The following is a 16,331-nucleotide window of genomic DNA, read 5'->3' as shown; positions in this document are numbered from 1 at the left end:
TACTGAATACAAAGTTTAGAAACTAGATAGGCAAGAACTCTTAAAAGTTCAGACTATTTCCCTAGAGGTTTAATTAGAAGAGTGGTTGATATACTGTAATTGGGCCAAGAAGCTTATGATACCCCTCCCCTACTCTGGATCTCCTTCTACCCTTAACTTCCCTCATGTGACCCTCATCTTCAAGTCTAAATCTACCTTCACAGGACCTGTACAGAAAGCAGCTGATATTAATAGTGTAATCTCTTTTTTTAAAAAAAATAACATTTATTCAACATGAATGTATTTTTTTTAATATATTTTATTTGATTTTTTACAGAGAGGAAGGGAGAGAGATAGAGAGCTAGAAACGTCGATGAGAGAGAAACATCAACCAGCTGCCTCTTGCACACCCCCTACCGGGGATGTTCCGCAACCAATGTATATGCCGTTGGCCGGAATCGAACCCGGGACCTTTCAGTGTGCAGACCGACACTCTACCACTGAGCCAAACCGGTTTCGGCTTAATAGTGTAATCTCTTAATTAAACTAAACTCTAACCTTCTCCATAAAGCTGCCAGAGATTATTCCTGCCCATGATACAGGAATTTCTTTTATACTTTCTTATGCCACTATTATTTTTTTTAAAAATGTTTTTATTTATTTTAGAGAAAGGAGAGAGAGCGAGAGAAACATCAATTGGTTGCCTCATGTACTCACTCTGACCAGGGATGGAACCCACGGCCTGGGCATGTGCCCTGACCAGGAATCGAACCAGCAACCTTTTTGGTACATGGAACAACACTCAATCAACTGAGCCACTCTAGCCAAAGCTACTACTATTATTTAACTGACATGTATTGCATTCCCAATTGTGAATGCCATAAAAGATCTTGTCTCACAAAATATCCTTGGTGGCTATCCTAATTAGTGGTATTCAAAATGCTTATTTGTTCAACTTACCATTTCTTCTTTCCTTTTACATATACTACGAATCTATTAATTCTATTGCTTTCTCTTCAGTTCTTAATTCAGAATCTTATAATCTCTCATTCAAACCTATAATTGCCTCCAAACATATTTGTTTTCAATTTTAATCCCTCTCCAATCTTCTTTTCTCACTGTTTTGGCAGTTACCGTTCTAAAATTCCACTCCTAGACAAACACTCTTGATAACAGAATAAAATCTAAAATCATTGCAAAAATTTTCCACATTCTAGTGCTTCTGTTGATATTCAATAAGTTTATTAAATAAGATAATTCAGCCCTAGAAAGTTTGGCTCAGGGGATAGACTCAAACTGAAAGTGCTGAGAGTTTGATTATGGTACCGTGGTTGCTGGCTTGATCCACCAAGCCCAATCGATTTGTCTTCCTCACATCGATGTTTCTCTCTCTCTCTGTCAATCCCTTCTACTCTCTAAAAAAAATCAATAAAGGAATATCCTTGAGTTAGGATTAACAAACAAACAAAAAATATAATTCAGCTTGATTACCACTTCAAAGCTCTGATGATACATAATAGAAAAAGAGGGAGGGAAAATGAGAGAAAAAGAATAAAATTTTGGGAAATAGCCTGAAGCAAATTAATGGTGAAGAAATAAAGTTAAAGACTGAAGCAATAAAAAGGCACAAAGCCAGTAACATAAAAAAAAAAAAAAAGCAAAGGAAAGTCATTGGAGAGCTTTGGAGAGAGCAGTTTAATGATAGGAAGATCTAAAATGAATGCAAGGATGAAGATTGTTCATGCTAATGCTTACATATCAGAGTTGATAAGGATCTCCCCCTCAACTCTTAACTATCCAAGTTGATGAAATACTATGAACTCCAGGCACAAGTGCTATTTATAAGTACTTACATCTTGCCAGATACTTCAGAAAACAAAATAAGTGATCCTTCTAAATAGGAAAACACATAAAAACTACAAATTCTCTATCATTTCCCTTTTATGTGATGAGTAGAGATTAACACAATTTGTCTATGCTGCTTTTTTTAGAGAAGGAAGACTTTGTCTTAAAGGGAAACATATCTTAAGAGATGGGAAAGGTACTATAAATTGGAATAATCTCAGCAACCAATAAAAAAAAGGCAGCAATATAGGTATTAAAATAAAAACATACAGAAAAGGAAAAATCAAAATTACCTCTCAAACCATGTTTTTATACTGTGAACAAATGATTCCTCAGGATATAGCTGATTATTTCTTAGATACAAAAGAATGTCTAGCAGTTTCTTTGAATACTGATCATCTTTTATGTCTTTTCCAAAATCAAAGAAGGCTTTCAAAGTTTCCATCATAGGAATAAGATCATGACCTAACAATTCCTGAAACAAATTCCAAGCTATGTCTACATCTTGATGAAGGAGGGCTCCCTGGATACAGTCACCATAATTCTTTTTTGAAGGGGTCATGACTTTTTTGATGTCTTCTAACAGCACCAAAGCCTCTCTCCATCTGTCTGAATGGATTAATCCTCGGATGAGAAGAGTGCTTGCTGAAGTTTCTAAAGTCTTGTATCTGGCTTTTAAGATTTCATAGACATCAAAAACTTCTGATGTCTGCTTATGAAAGACACAGAGACACAAATACTTGACCAGCAAATTATAGCTTACAATACCATTATTTTTTGCAGCTGCCCAGGCCAGCAAAGATTTGGCCACATCTATAGAGCTATTGTAGTTAATCATCTGTATAATGATCCAATCTTCAAAATTAGCTTTTCCTTTGAAATCTTCTTTAAGTTTATCCCACTGCTCTGAATTCAAAGGTTTGCTTGGGAGCTGAACAATGTTTCTCTCAGGTGACAAGGCAAGATCTTGATTATGAAGATTCATTTGAGATCTTTTCTTAGCTGCTCCAGCTGCAAAAAGGTGAGGAAACTCAGAAGAAACTTTATTACTGCCCTCATCTTCCTTTCTGCGATATCTGGCCTTGGCAGTCAGGTTTATTGCTTTGGTATTTTGTGGAGACACTGTTTTAAGAGAAAACAACTTCTGTTGGTTCCTGATGCCATAACCATCTTTCAGAAAGAAAGAGTTGTAAGAGTGTCCTGGGCCGACTCCAAGATATGGGTTGTTTTTCCAAAGCTTAGGAACGCTTCTAATAGTAGTGAAACAGAAATTCATTGTGCAGGGAGATCAGCAGATGGTGAAGAAAAAGCCCTTACTTCTACCGCATAATGCACGAATGTGGGGGGGAGGGAGGGGAAGAGGACGAGTCGAAACGCAACTTTTTAAAAGACGATTTTCAATTTCTCACAAAAAAAACCAAGGCTCTGCTTTTGCGGTTACTTAATAGCAATGAAGTCTTATGAGTTTTCTCCCTTGAGCAATACTGATCCGGGGACATCCGACGTCTGCCGCAATCACAGAGTCAGAGCAGGAATCGCTGGTGCCTTGTTACAGTCCAGTCCGCGAACCTAAGGAAAAAACACAAGGAGGACGAACCAGTTTGACTCCCGAGAATCACAGCTGTCCCTGAGAAGGGATAGGATGCCCTGGATGCCTTGCTGCAGGCGAGGCGTCAAGTCGAATATCGTGACCCGGAGGCCCAGCCCCACCAGCAAGGGCAGCGGCCAAAGCCAGGCTAGCGGCCTGCCCCGCAGAACCACCGTCTCCAGACCGCCGGACTCGTCAGGCCAGGGAATGGGCTGGGGGAGGAGGGGAGAGGCCGGGCCAACACTCAGGGAAGGGAGGGAGGACGGGCCACAAAGGGCTCTGCCTACGGCGCACAGATCAGTCACAAACAAGTTCACTTCATTCAACCACTCACCGGAGCACGCACGCTGTACGGACGCAACCATAGCCGCGGCGGAAACTACCGCGCCCACAATGCACCGCGCGGGCCCCGCCGCGGGGCGCGGCTGAGCTGGACGCGGGCCGGGCGGCGAGAGGAAGGCGATTTTGAAGCTTTTATTGGCAGAGGGAGCCTTGGGGGGGCGGGGTTAGTCAAGGCGTCTGCTACATTTAGGGTAACTATTAGGGCCTCCATATATTCTCAAGGAACAATAAAAAGAAATTGTGGAGAAAACGCTTCCCGGAAGCGTCCAAGGACTCCTGGGTCACGTGGTGCCGTCGCGCCAGAGGAAATCCAAGTGCGGGCGTCCCTCTCCTGCGCCTTCGCCATCGGGCGCCGTGGCCTTGGGAAGCTGCCTGGAGGACGTCATTTTCCGTCTTTTCTCCCGCCTGCTCTCCTCTCCCCGCTATCGGTGTGACCGCTTTCTCCGCACTGACCACGTTCACCGTTTTGCCTCCGTGGCCCACTTCCGCCCGCGCCCAAGATGGCGGCCGAGCGGCCTCCGCAGCCTCCGGGAGGCCGGCCGCCGGCTGAGGTCTGAGCTGGTGGCGAGGGGAGCGGTTAGCAAATGCTGGAGCTGCAGCGCGGGAGTCAGCCATGGACTGGAAGGAAGTCCTTCGCCGGCGGCTGGCGACGCCCAGCAACGGCCCCAGCAGTGAGTTTGGGGAGGGCGGTCCGCGGAGAGCGCCGGCCTCACCTCCCAGAGGGGGGGGCTGGGTGGGAGGAGCCGCGCCGGGAGCCGCCGGGAAAACTCTCCCGGGAAAGCGGGCGGAGTGGGATGTGGGTCCGAGGCCCGGGCGGGTTTGGCCCACACCCCCGAGGAAGGATTTGCGGGCCGGGGAGCTCACAGATGGAGGAGGAATGAGAACCCCGGTTCCAACAACTCTTGGGTCCCACCATTGGTCCTGCCGCCTTTTGACTATCACTTTTCCCTTCCCTCCTAATCCACTTAAATGTCATACATACTCAATTTTTCTTTGTCCCTTTGCCCATCCTTCCCTCTTGCTTGTTGACCACCCTGTTGAAAACCCCTTCCTATTTCACACCCGCACCCAAGGCAGCTGAAAGCGCTGGGGAAAACTAAGGTGACCAGGCGACCCACTTCTGGCGGGACAGTCCCGCTTTTGAACAAAGTGTTTTAAAAACGCCGCGGGACAAACTGTTAAAAATCGGGACGTCTGGTCGCCTTAGGGAAAACGGAACGAGGGCACACTGTCTCCCTTTCAGTTCTTGTCCACTAACGGCAAGTAAGTGTTTCAGTCATTCGTTTACATTTCTTCCCTATTTCCCTAGATCAGTGTTTCCCAAACTTCTCTCATGATGAGAATCACCTGGTGGAGTTGTTAAAATACAGATTCCTGAATCCCAACTAAGAAGTGCTAAACTATCAATAGAATTTTGGGGAACATATAGGTAAAATTGTATCCTCAGCTGCTGAACTTGTCTGTGTAAATATTGGAGAGTAGAAGCAATCAAAGCACCTCACCTGTTCCCACTTACCATGCCTGTCACCGCCCCCGCTCTGGTTACACATGGGGCCCTGCTGGAGACAGTCCCTACCTCCACTCCACACTGGATCGTGTCCCCTTTCTTTTCACTGACTTCACTCTGGCTGTATCCTCTCTCTCATGTGTCATCCAATTTTCCTTCTCTGCCGGATCATTTCCATCAGTTCCAACAAACATGCCGTAATAGTCCTCATCTTAAAAAAAAATAATAATTTGCTCTCATATTCCCCTCCATCTTTAGCCACGCTTTACAGGAAAACTTTCTGAAGAAGTTACCTGTACTTGTGCCGGCATAAAACCCACTCCATTGCATGTTTGTTAACATGCTAATTACTACTCTTCCAGGCCACAGCAAACACAACGCACAAAAACCCTTGTTCTTGTAGAACTTACACTTTAGCATCAGAAGAGATGATAAAAATAAGTAAATCATACAGGTTGTACAACTTCTGTTTAAGACTGTTTGCTTCCTTGGTGTGCTATAATAGATAGGTCCCATTTTTGCCTACTACTCAAGGATATATCCACTCTCTTCTGCATTCTTGGGTTTTCTTTCTCAGTCATTCTCAGCAGCATATGAACATGGTATTTCTCTCATCTTAGAGACTCTTAACTCCAGCTATTTCTCTGTTCCCTTATATCTTCATCCTACACATACTTTCTTTTTTTAGTTTCTAGTAGACATACACTCTTATTTTTCCTCCTGCCTCACCAGTCATTCCTTCTCAGTATGCTTTTTCTTCCTCTTCTCCCCAACAACTTAACATTGAAGTGACATAGGTTTGGGACTTAGAAGTTAAATCTATAAAAGGTGAAATGATAGAGGAAAAAGAAAAAACAAAAAAAAGAAGAAACGTCCAAAACATAGGAGAATCAACAGCATGGTCTCAGAAAAGCCAAGGAAAGGTTAGACTCAATAATATCAAATTTAACAGAGAAACCAAGAACAGATGTATCCATTAAACTAAGCAACAGAGTGGAGGGGCAGTGAAGGGTAAAGGGGCCAAGCTTACGGGCATAGAAGATGATATGACTTTGGGTAATACGGATTATGTATCAGAAATGTACACTTGTGGCGGGTGAAGGGCCGGCGGCCTCGCCGCGGAGTGCGCGGGCCGAGGGAGCGGGTCGTGGGGACGCGCCTCATGGGGACTGCGCGGGCGCCTGAGAGCAGCGGGGCCAGCGGAGCGGGCCGCCTCGCGCATCCTTCGAGCCGGCACCAGCGCAGCCATGGCGACCAGCTCTCAGCAGAAGGAGAACACGCTGCTCCACCTCTTCGCCGCTGCTCCACCTCTTCGCCGGCGGGTGCGGGGCATGGTTGATGCTATTTTCACTTGTCCCCTCGAAGTCATTCAGACAAGGCTGCAGTCTTCGAAGTTAGCTCTGCGGACAGTCTATTACCCTCAGGTTCACCTGGGCCATTGATGGCGCTGGAGTGGTGAGACCAACGTCAGTGACGCTTGGACTTCTCCAGGTTCTGAAGTCAATCTTAGAGAAGGAGGGACCAAAGTCACTTTTAGGGGCTTGGGTCTAAATTTGGTTGGAGTTGCACTGTCAAGGGCTGTGTACTTTGCATGCTACTCCAGAGCCAAAGAGCGGTTCAATGGCATTTTCGTGCCTAACAGCAATATTGTGCACATTTTCTCAGCTGGCTCTGCAGCTTTTATCACAAATTCCCTAATGAATCCTATATAGATGGTTAAAACCCGGATGCAGCTAGAACGGAAGGTGCGTGGTTGTAAGCAGATGAACACGCTCCAGTGTGCGCGCCACGTCTATCAGACGGAAGGCATTCGCGGCTTCTACCGGGGATTAACCGCCTCGTACGCGGGGATCTCAGAAACTGTCATCTGCTTCGCATTTATGAAAGCCTGAAGAAGTATCTGAAGGACGCTCCGTTCAGCCCCTCCGCAAACGGGACTGAGAATTCCGCAAGCTTTTTTGGACTTATGGCAGCTGCTGCTGTGTCTAAGGGATGTGCCTTTTGTATCGCCTATGCACACGAAGTGATAAGGACGCGGCTGCGGGAGGAGGGCACCAAGTGCAAGACCTTTGTCCAGACCGCTCGGCTGGTCTTCCGGGAAGAAGGCTACCTTGCCTTCTATCGAGGATTCTGCCCAGCTCATCCGGCAGATCCCCAACACGGCCATTGTTATGTCCACCTATGAGCTGATTGTGTACCTGTTGGAAGACAGTCCTCAGTAACAGGCCGAACATTATGCACCGGAAGAATAAAACTGCAAAACTCGATAAAGATACCCCCCCCCCCATTGATGTTTAGAAAGTACGAGGCCGATACAGGAAAGGCCATTAAATATGTGGCTCGCTCACCTTGGACATTTTCTTTTGGATTCATGTTTTCTGGAAGGTTTAAATTCATTAACGTGAATGGTTAATTTTAACTTTTGTTGTGTGTGTGTTTTTAAGAGGATTCAGGATTCAGCAGCAAGTAAATTAAATCATGCTATTTAATTATTTTTAAATGTACACTTGAAACCGATATGATCTTATTGGACAATGTCAACCCAATAAAAATAATTTAAAAAATAAATAAGCAATTAGGTCATTGGTCGTCCTGGCAAGAAAATCTACAGTTTCTGTAGGTTGGTAAGAGTAGAAGCAGGATTGCGTAAAGAAGGGGTGAGAGATACAAAAGCAAAGATGGCCAGTGTAGGCTTTCTTTTTGAAAAATAGTATGAGAAAGGAAGGAGTTATGTGTGGTAGTAGATAAAAGGAAGGAGTTTTGGCGGGTGAGGAGATGGAAGAAACCTCTGTGTTTGTAAATTAAAGAAAAGCCAGTAAAGATGAAGGAATTGAAGATAGCTCAATGGGAGGGAGGAAGAAGGAAAGAATAAGTGATGGAACAACCCTCGGTGAAATGAGAGGTTAGCCTTGGATGAGAGAGGAGATAACCTCTTCCCTTAAAACGGGCAGGAAGAAGAAGGCACAGATTTGATACCTTCCTGCCCTCCCACTTCATTTAGATGTTTATGGATATCCAATACAAACTGGGAGAGATTGACATCTGTTGATGGTGAATACAGAGTGGGTTTGAGGAATGTAATGACAGTTTGGAGCAGTCGGTCAACAAGAGGAATCAGCAAGAGAACATCAAGGGCAAATAAAATGTGTCCTGGTGTTTTGAAAAGCTGACTTACTAATTAGTTCCATGAAATAAATTTGTGGGACCAAAATTATACAGTTTTCTCCAAAGGTATTAAGCCATGGTAAACAAATGAGATGTTAAGATTAGTCCAAGGGTAAAAATTAACATGGCAGATATGCAGGCATAAGAGGTGTTCAGAGGAAGGAAATGAGACCAGAAAGAGGAAAATAAACTTTTGAGAAAATAGATAATAGAATTGGAGGCATCAGTGAGGCTAAAGTGCAGGTATTATGGTAGTGAGGTTTTGAGTAACCAGGAGAGAAAAATTATTTGAGAGTACCAGAGTTTAAAATTTTAGAAGAGCAGATAAGATCTGTAGTCTTGCCATAGAACTGAGTGACACAGTAGAGGTGAAAGCAAAAGCCTTCACAGTTGAGTCACCCACGTGTCTGTTCTTCCTCGATGATTGCAGGATGATTGAGGTGAAGAGCGTTATGACCAGTTATCATGATCCACAAACAATTGAGGAATGGCTAAACGACAGCTACCTGCCAGCAGCAGGCTGGTGGAGAGGTTGGAGAGTAATAGTATCTGGATATGTGAGCTTCAGAGGAAAGGGTTTTCGGAAGAAGAGTGATTATAAAGCTGAAACTTCATGGGGTCAAGGCCTGTGCCTGTTTTCTCAGCACCCTAGCATCAGTGACTAATATAGGGTTCAATGTGTAGTAGGTGCTTAATAAATACTTTTAATTGAATGAATTAGGAACATGCCAACTATATATATATAAAAAAAGCCTAAGTGATCATTATGATGGAATGACGGAACTACCAGAATGAGCAGTCACTATGACACGCACTGACCACCAGGGAGCAGACGCTCAATACAGGAGCTACCCCCAGCCCACAGGTCCCAATCGCCAATGGGGCCTGCTGTCCAACCTCCCAGTCCCTCCCCTGGGTTGGCAGGTCCCGATTACCCAGTCAGGGCCAGGCCCCAGGTTGGGACGGGGATCCAGGGGGGAGAAGGGGTGGTGGCAGACCTGGGCAGTGAGGGGAGGCGGAGGGCGATAGGCTGGGAGGAGAGGAGCAGGGAGGTGGGGAACCTGACCGGCCCTGGTCCCTGGCCAGGCCTAGGGACCCCACCCATGCACGAATTTCGTGCACCAGGCCTCCAGTAGGTCTATAAGAGAGACAATGGCTTGAGGAAGAAACAAGTATAGTGATAAAAAATAAAAAAATAGTAGCGGGAGCAATGGAGAGTGAATATGTAGGAGAGGCCATTTCAGTGAAAGACAGTGAGTCTTGATATTTCAAGAAAGTTAATATGTTTAGTGTCTAAGCACAACTGTGAAGACCATTTTTGCACTATAATTAGACTATACTAGCCTGTTTCCCCGAAAATAAGACAGTGTCTTATATTAATTTTTGCTCCCAAAGATGCGCTAGGTCTTATTTTTCAGGGAATGTCTTATTTTTCCATGAAGAAGAATACGGTACACATTTATTGTTAAATGAAAATAAAGGAAATTTATTACCTGTATACGGTACGGTAGTACGGTAGTTGCCAACACAAACCAAACTGTGAATCCTACAGTATCAAGAATTTACTCATTTATTCAATGACAATCATGTCATCATCTTCTGGAACATCATCATAACAATCCAATTCCTGAATTTCCTGGTGAATTTCTTGTGACTCCATTTCTTTCAGAATCAGTGGACCAAATCTCTCATGTTTAGCCTGGGGGGGGGGGGGGGGAGCTTTATTCGGGGGGATGCCTTATATTTCACTCAGAAGGAAACCTGTAAGTAGGTCTTATTTTCGGAGGATGTCTTATTTTCGGGGAAACACGGTAGATGACTTGAGAAAAGTATTATTTGATTGTAAAAGTGTTTTCCCCCCTGAATCTATTTTGTTAACAGAAAAAAAAAGTGAACAAGAATTAAAAGATGAAGAAATGGATTTATTTACCAAATTCTACTCTAAATGGAAAGGAGGTAGAAAAAACACAAATGAATTCTATAAGACCATTCCCCGGTTTTATTATAGGGTAAGTGGTATCTAAGCAAATGTGTTGCAGAGTTTATAAATAAAATGCAATTTTTAAAATGGAATAAGAATATTTTATAAATAGAGGGTTATATCCTTTTTTATTTTTTATTTTATTTTTTTGTTAATCCTTACCCGAGAATATTTTTCCTTTGATCTTTTAGAGAGAATGGAAGAGAGAGAAACATCGATGTGAGAGAAACATATCAATTGGTTGCCTCCTGCACATTCCCCAGCAGGACCTGGCCTGGGGAGGAGCCTTGCAACCAAGGTGCCCTTGACCAGAATTCTGGACCCTTTGTTCCACAGGCCAACTATGTAGCCACCAAGCCAAACTGGCTAGGGCAGGTTATATCTTTTTTTTTTTTTTTAATATGTTTTTATAGATTTCAGAAGGAAGGGAGAAGGGAGAGGGAGAAATAGAAATATCAATGATGAGAGAGAATCATTGATCAGCTGCATTCTGCATGCCCCATACAGGGGATCAAGCCTACAAACTGGGCATGTGCCTTGACAAGGAATCAAACCATGATTTTCTGGTTCATAGGTCAATGCTCAACCACTGAGCCACGTCAGCTGGGCAATGATTATATCTTAAATTTTATATATTTATTATTTCATTCTAGTTGATCTTATTCTGGAGCTGACAAAATCCTGAGATTCCATGTAAATTGGATAAGATCACATAGTTGTTAATTGCCCCCCTCTTACTGAGTTACAGGCTTTTTCTTCCTAATTAAGGATATTAGTAATGGATATTCTGTTAGATTGTGTTGTCAGGCTTTTTGTAAGATTTAGGATTACTTGACTGATATATTGTATATATTTTAATCCTTACCCAAGGATATTTTTTCCAATTCTGTTAGAGAGTAGAAGGGAGGGAGGGAGGATGAGAGGGGGGGTAGAGGTGGGGGCGGGGCAGAGAGAGAGAGAGAAACAGAAACAGCGATGTGTAGAGGGACACATCTATTGGTTGACTCCCACACTCACCCCAACGGTCTGGGAATCAAACCTGCAGCCTACATACGTGCCCTTGACTGGAATCGATCCTGTGACCCTTAGGTATGAGGGCCTACTCTATAACCACTAGTAACACAGGCCAGGGTTGATCACAATTTTTAACTTTGTTTTTTACTTATGTTGTAAGGTATAAAATGTTTTGTTCAAGGTTAAACTGAAAAATAGGTTAAGAATGGAATGCTTGCCAAAACTGGTTTGGCTCAGCGATAGAGCTCAACCACTGAGCCACACCTGCCAGGCTAAATGAATAATGATTTGAAATTTTTAAATGAATAATGATTTGAAATTAAGCAAAATGGAAATACAAAAACTAATTATTGAGTATAATAATTCAGTCTGTGGACTGAAAGGTCCCAGGTTCGATTCCGGTCAAGGGCATGTACGTTGGTTGCGGGCACATCCCTGGTACAGGGTGTGCAAGAGGCAGCTGGTCGATGGTTCTCTCTCATCGACGTTTCTAGCTCTCTATCTCTCTCCCTTTCTCTCTGTAAAAAAATCAATAAAATATATTTAAAAAAGAAAAAAAAAAAGAATGGAATGCTTGAAGGGTTATTCTTATTTATTTGTTTCTTTGTGCCAAAATTGTAAAGAAGTATATGCAGAGGTTTACAGGTTAAAACATAAGAAAGCAATTTACATACAGAGAACAAATTGATGGTTGCCAGATAGGAGGAGGGATGGGGGCTGGGTGAAAAAGATAGAGAGATTAAGACGTACACATTGCAATTATAAGCCCAGGCTGTGCCTTGGAATCCAACTGTGACCTCCTGGTTCATAGGTCAGTGCTCAGCCACTGAGCCACACCTGCCAGGCTAAATGAATAATGATTTGAAATTTTTAAATGAATAATGATTTGAAATTAAGCAAAATGGAAATACAAAAACTAATTATTGAGTATAATACACAATTATTTTATGAGCTCTTAAACATTTTACTTAATCCAAGAGTCTAGAATTTAAATATAGGAATTCACTACAATGTATTTTTAGCTGCCAGCTGAAGATGAAGTCTTACTACAGAAATTAAGAGAGGAATCCAGAGCTGTCTTTCTGCAAAGAAAAAGCAGAGAACTGTTAGATAATGAAGAATTACAGGTAAGAATGGAATAAAAGCTTGCTTTGGATGTTAGCCACTTCATATTTGCACTACTTACATCAGACAGGATCTCAGGACTGTCTTATGGAGAGGGGCCTGCAGAGTGGGTGAAAGACAAGCTCTGGAGAGATGGCTCCCTCCGGAAACAGCAGCAGAGCTTGTGTGGGCCTATCTCCCAAGGATAGTTTTGTTTTTTAAAGCCCCTACGTGATTCTAATGGATAAAGTTAAGAAACCCCAACTATAGAGTCAAACTTCAGGGGTTCAAACCCCAGCCCTGCTCTGTGATCTTGGGCAATGTACTTAACATTTTTGTGCTTTAATACTCGTCTGTAAAGTAGGCATAACAATATCACAGTATATAGTTATGTAGGTTAAGGAGGCAATGTATTTGTCTATTTTTATTGTTATTAATCAGAAGAATAATAGGGGATGAGATTCATCTTAATAGTAACTCTACTATCAAACTATCATTTTAATGTAAATAACATATTTAACTGCTTTTAAGTTTTGTTCTGTTAACTATAACATCTCCATTTTTGCAATTTTCCTAAGAACTTATGGTTTTTGCTGGACAAGCACCAGACACCACCTATGATTGGAGAGGAAGCAATGATTAATTATGAAAATTTTTTGAAAGTTGGTGAGAAAGCTGGACCGAAGTGCAAGTAAGAATAATATCCTATATAATAAAAGCCTAATAGGCAAACTGTCCCCTCGACCGGGAATTCGACCGCTCGCCATGACGTGCGCTGATCACTGGGGGGTATCACAGAACATGGCGGGCATCGGCCGTGCTGACGGGGCGGCAGTGGAGGCGCTGCCAGCCCCAGTGGGCCCTGACGAGAGAGGGACCACAGCAGGATGGTGGAGCAGGTGAGCTGGTGGCGCCAGGCCAAGGCGGGTGCCAGTGGGGGCCCAATTGTCCTGCAGACTTTGACCAGCAGTGGCTCCCAGGCACTGAGGGAGCCAGGCAGGGCCCAGTGACAGGCGGAGGGGGCGCACAGGGGCCCAGAGGTCAGCTGGGACCTGCCCTTCACACCAGACGCTTGCGTTTTGATTGCCAGCCAGGCCTGGGACCACACCCGTGCACGAATATCATGCACCGGGCCTGTAGTATTTAATAAAAGAACATATTTCATTAAGCATTTTAAATGCCTCAAATGTTGATGAAAATTTAAGCCAGTGGTATTACAATTTGAGTCAATGTTATTAAAATAGTTCTTAATGAAGTTTAAAAAATTATTTAGTAAAAATTATATTGGTATGAATTTATTCAAATAAATATGACTTATAACACTATAGGCCTTCATTCTTAAGATGAGAATGTAAAGAAGTAGGACAATATTTTTGAGCTATAATTCTCTTTTTTCACCACTTTGATTTTTCATTGCTGCTGTTTGATAATTTACATAGAAGTAATTTTTATGTTAGCAGATGATTTTAACCCTTATTTCCTTTCCTTAGGCAATTTTTCACAGCAAAAGTCTTTGCTAAACTCCTTCATACAGATTCTTATGGAAGAATTTCCATCATGCAGTTCTTTAATTACGTCATGAGAAAAGGTGATTTCATTTTTATTGTTCTCTCACTGTCTGTGAATCAAGTAGGATTTTGGTCCATGCTTTTAGAGTATCCCTCCCATGTGAAAATACTCTCTTAGTAAATTTGAATAGCAGAATTTCTTGTCTTTTAAACAAGATTTTTTTTCTTAGTATGATTCTCTCCTAGAACTTACTAGAGCTGAGATTTTCTGCCATAAATTTGAGTTTATTGTTATAAAAAGAGAAACAAAACAAAAACCTCACATCCTAAAGATACTAGCTATCTAGATATATCAAAAGGCGAACCAAGAGTTTTATTTATTTATTTATTTATTTATTTATTTTTAATATATTTTATTGATTTTGTACAGAGAGGAATGGAGAGAGATAGAGAGTTAGAAACATCGATGAGAGAGAGTCATCAATCAGCTGCCTCTTGCACACCCCCTACTGGGGATATGCCCGCAACCAAGGTACATGCTCTTGACCGGAATCGAACCCGGGACCCTTCAGTCCCCAAGCCGACGCTCTATCCATTGAGCCAAACCGGTCTCGGCACGAACCAAGAGTTTTAATATGTGGTGATTTGAAATCATTTTAATTCACTGGTAATTTTATTTCACTAACACATTATGGGTTGAGCTGCCTGAGAAGATGGTTTCAAACTCACAACTGTAGTATGAGTTTCAAGGAATTTTTACCAAACAACTGGAGTTGTATGATTCCTGTAAGTTCCATAATGATCTTTCAAGTCTTATGTATATCACCTTTAATAATTGGTGGCAGTAAATAACCTCAGTAAAATGAAAACAGCTTATTAAAAGCATAACATTACACTCACTGTCCCTGTTTGGTGGAATGACAAGTTTAATAAGAACAATATCCTCAAGGGCATCGACTTTATTATCACTTTAGGCATTGCAGAATCTGCCGTTGATATCTGCCATTAATTCTATGGTAGGTTTGTTTTGTTTGGAACAAATTTAGAGTTAACAAATAAGTAATATGTGTGAGAATAAAGATATTCATGAAGATATTAGCTTGTCCCTCTAATCTAGCTCTTTATCTCCTTTTGTCCATATATGTTCTAAAGGATAGCACTTAGTAATTACATTTCATTTCCTTGTTTATTGTCAGTTTGGCTTCATCAAACAAGAATCGGACTCAGTTTATATGATGTTGCAGGACAAGGATATCTCCGAGAATCCGTAAGTATTAATTTACTTTAACAACCGCGATAGACATGAAAATGTTAAGAGTGGTTACCACTGGGTGTTGGAATTACAGATGGTTCTTTTTTTGTTTGTATCTCTGTTTTTGTTTTTACAAATAACATGTTACTAAAAAACTTTTAAATGTATATTGACCACAAAAATTCATTTTTAAAAAAATATATTTTATTGATTTTTTACAGAGAGGAAGGGAGAGGGAGAGAGAGTTAGAAATGTCCATGACAGAGAAACATCGACCAGCTGCCTCTTGCACACCTCCTACCGGGGATGTGCCCGCAATCAATGTACATGCCCTTGACCAGAATCGAACCTGGGACCCTTTAGTCCGCAGACCAACACTCTACCACTGAGCCAAACCGGTTTTGGCCAAAAATTCATTTTTAGATTATTTTCTCTAGTCCTTTAAGAAAAAGTTTTTTATAGGAGAAAATAAGAATGTAGTGCTTTAATAGGATTAAAAACCATTGAAAAAACAGTGAAAAACTTGTGATTATTCATGAGTGTTATCAGTGTATGACTGTTTTAAAATGTGAAAGCTAGGAATTTTTCCTCTTAAAGGAAATATATACAAGAAAAATAATGTGACTGTTTTCCAGCCAATAGGTTTGGATTATAACGTCAGTTACCAAGAGGCTGTTTGGTAATTAATACCACTAGGTATTAATGTAGTTAGGCCAAGTTATCAATAGAGAATTATAGTCTCATCATCTAAATGGCTTTGCTTCTTCTGAGTGCAGGAATCTAAATTATATGGTCATGCTTCATTTTAGCTCTCAGGCTTTTCCCACCAAATATAGAGTGCTTTTTAGGGCTGTTGGGGAAAGGGGCAGGGAGGTAAACATAAATATGAAACAGGTTAATCAATTGCTTAAATAAATATTCAAATATTAAATTTTAAGACATATTTCCTGTTATAGTTTATTTCCTGTTATAATTTTTTACTGTCTGTTTTATACAGATTTCTGTAGATAGAATGTTAGCTCATACTGAACATTTACACTTAAAAA

The 16,331-nt window shown here is 41.8% G+C and overlaps 2 protein-coding genes and 1 pseudogene across 4 annotated transcripts in view; 2 read left to right on the top strand and 1 right to left on the bottom strand.

Moving 5' to 3' along the window:
• Positions 1-3,860, bottom strand: part of PRORP (protein only RNase P catalytic subunit) — a 103,444-nt gene extending 99,584 nt beyond the window's left edge. The window contains exons 1-2 of one of the 2 annotated variants that reach the window (XM_084874728.1): positions 3,747-3,860; positions 2,118-3,393 (exon numbers count right to left, since the gene is read on the bottom strand). In XM_084874728.1, coding sequence (XP_084730854.1) covers positions 2,118-3,100 — 983 coding nt within the window. In that variant the 5' untranslated portion in view covers positions 3,101-3,393; positions 3,747-3,860. The other variant, XM_084874727.1, reaches the window with a different exon arrangement.
• A 429-nt stretch (positions 3,861-4,289) lies between these two features.
• PPP2R3C (protein phosphatase 2 regulatory subunit B''gamma) overlaps positions 4,290-16,331 on the top strand; it is a 29,577-nt gene continuing 17,535 nt past the window's right edge. Inside the window, exons 1-6 of the mRNA XM_084874870.1 lie at positions 4,290-4,425; positions 10,308-10,435; positions 12,444-12,548; positions 13,104-13,216; positions 14,016-14,113; positions 15,230-15,300. Coding sequence (XP_084730996.1) covers positions 4,368-4,425; positions 10,308-10,435; positions 12,444-12,548; positions 13,104-13,216; positions 14,016-14,113; positions 15,230-15,300 — 573 coding nt within the window. The 5' untranslated portion in view covers positions 4,290-4,367. The remainder of the gene's footprint in view (positions 4,426-10,307; positions 10,436-12,443; positions 12,549-13,103; positions 13,217-14,015; positions 14,114-15,229; positions 15,301-16,331) is intronic.
• Positions 4,483-7,831, top strand: LOC311617960 (solute carrier family 25 member 33-like; annotated as a pseudogene). Its single transcript has one exon. The product of its transcript is annotated as a solute carrier family 25 member 33-like (transcript).

This window comes from Pipistrellus hanaki (genome assembly GCF_964339955.1).
Source record: "Pipistrellus hanaki genome assembly, chromosome: 1".
NCBI classification, from domain to species: domain Eukaryota; kingdom Metazoa; phylum Chordata; class Mammalia; order Chiroptera; family Vespertilionidae; genus Pipistrellus; species Pipistrellus hanaki.
Note: the sequence above shows the minus strand (reverse complement) of the source record. Positions and strands in the feature narration are given on the sequence as shown.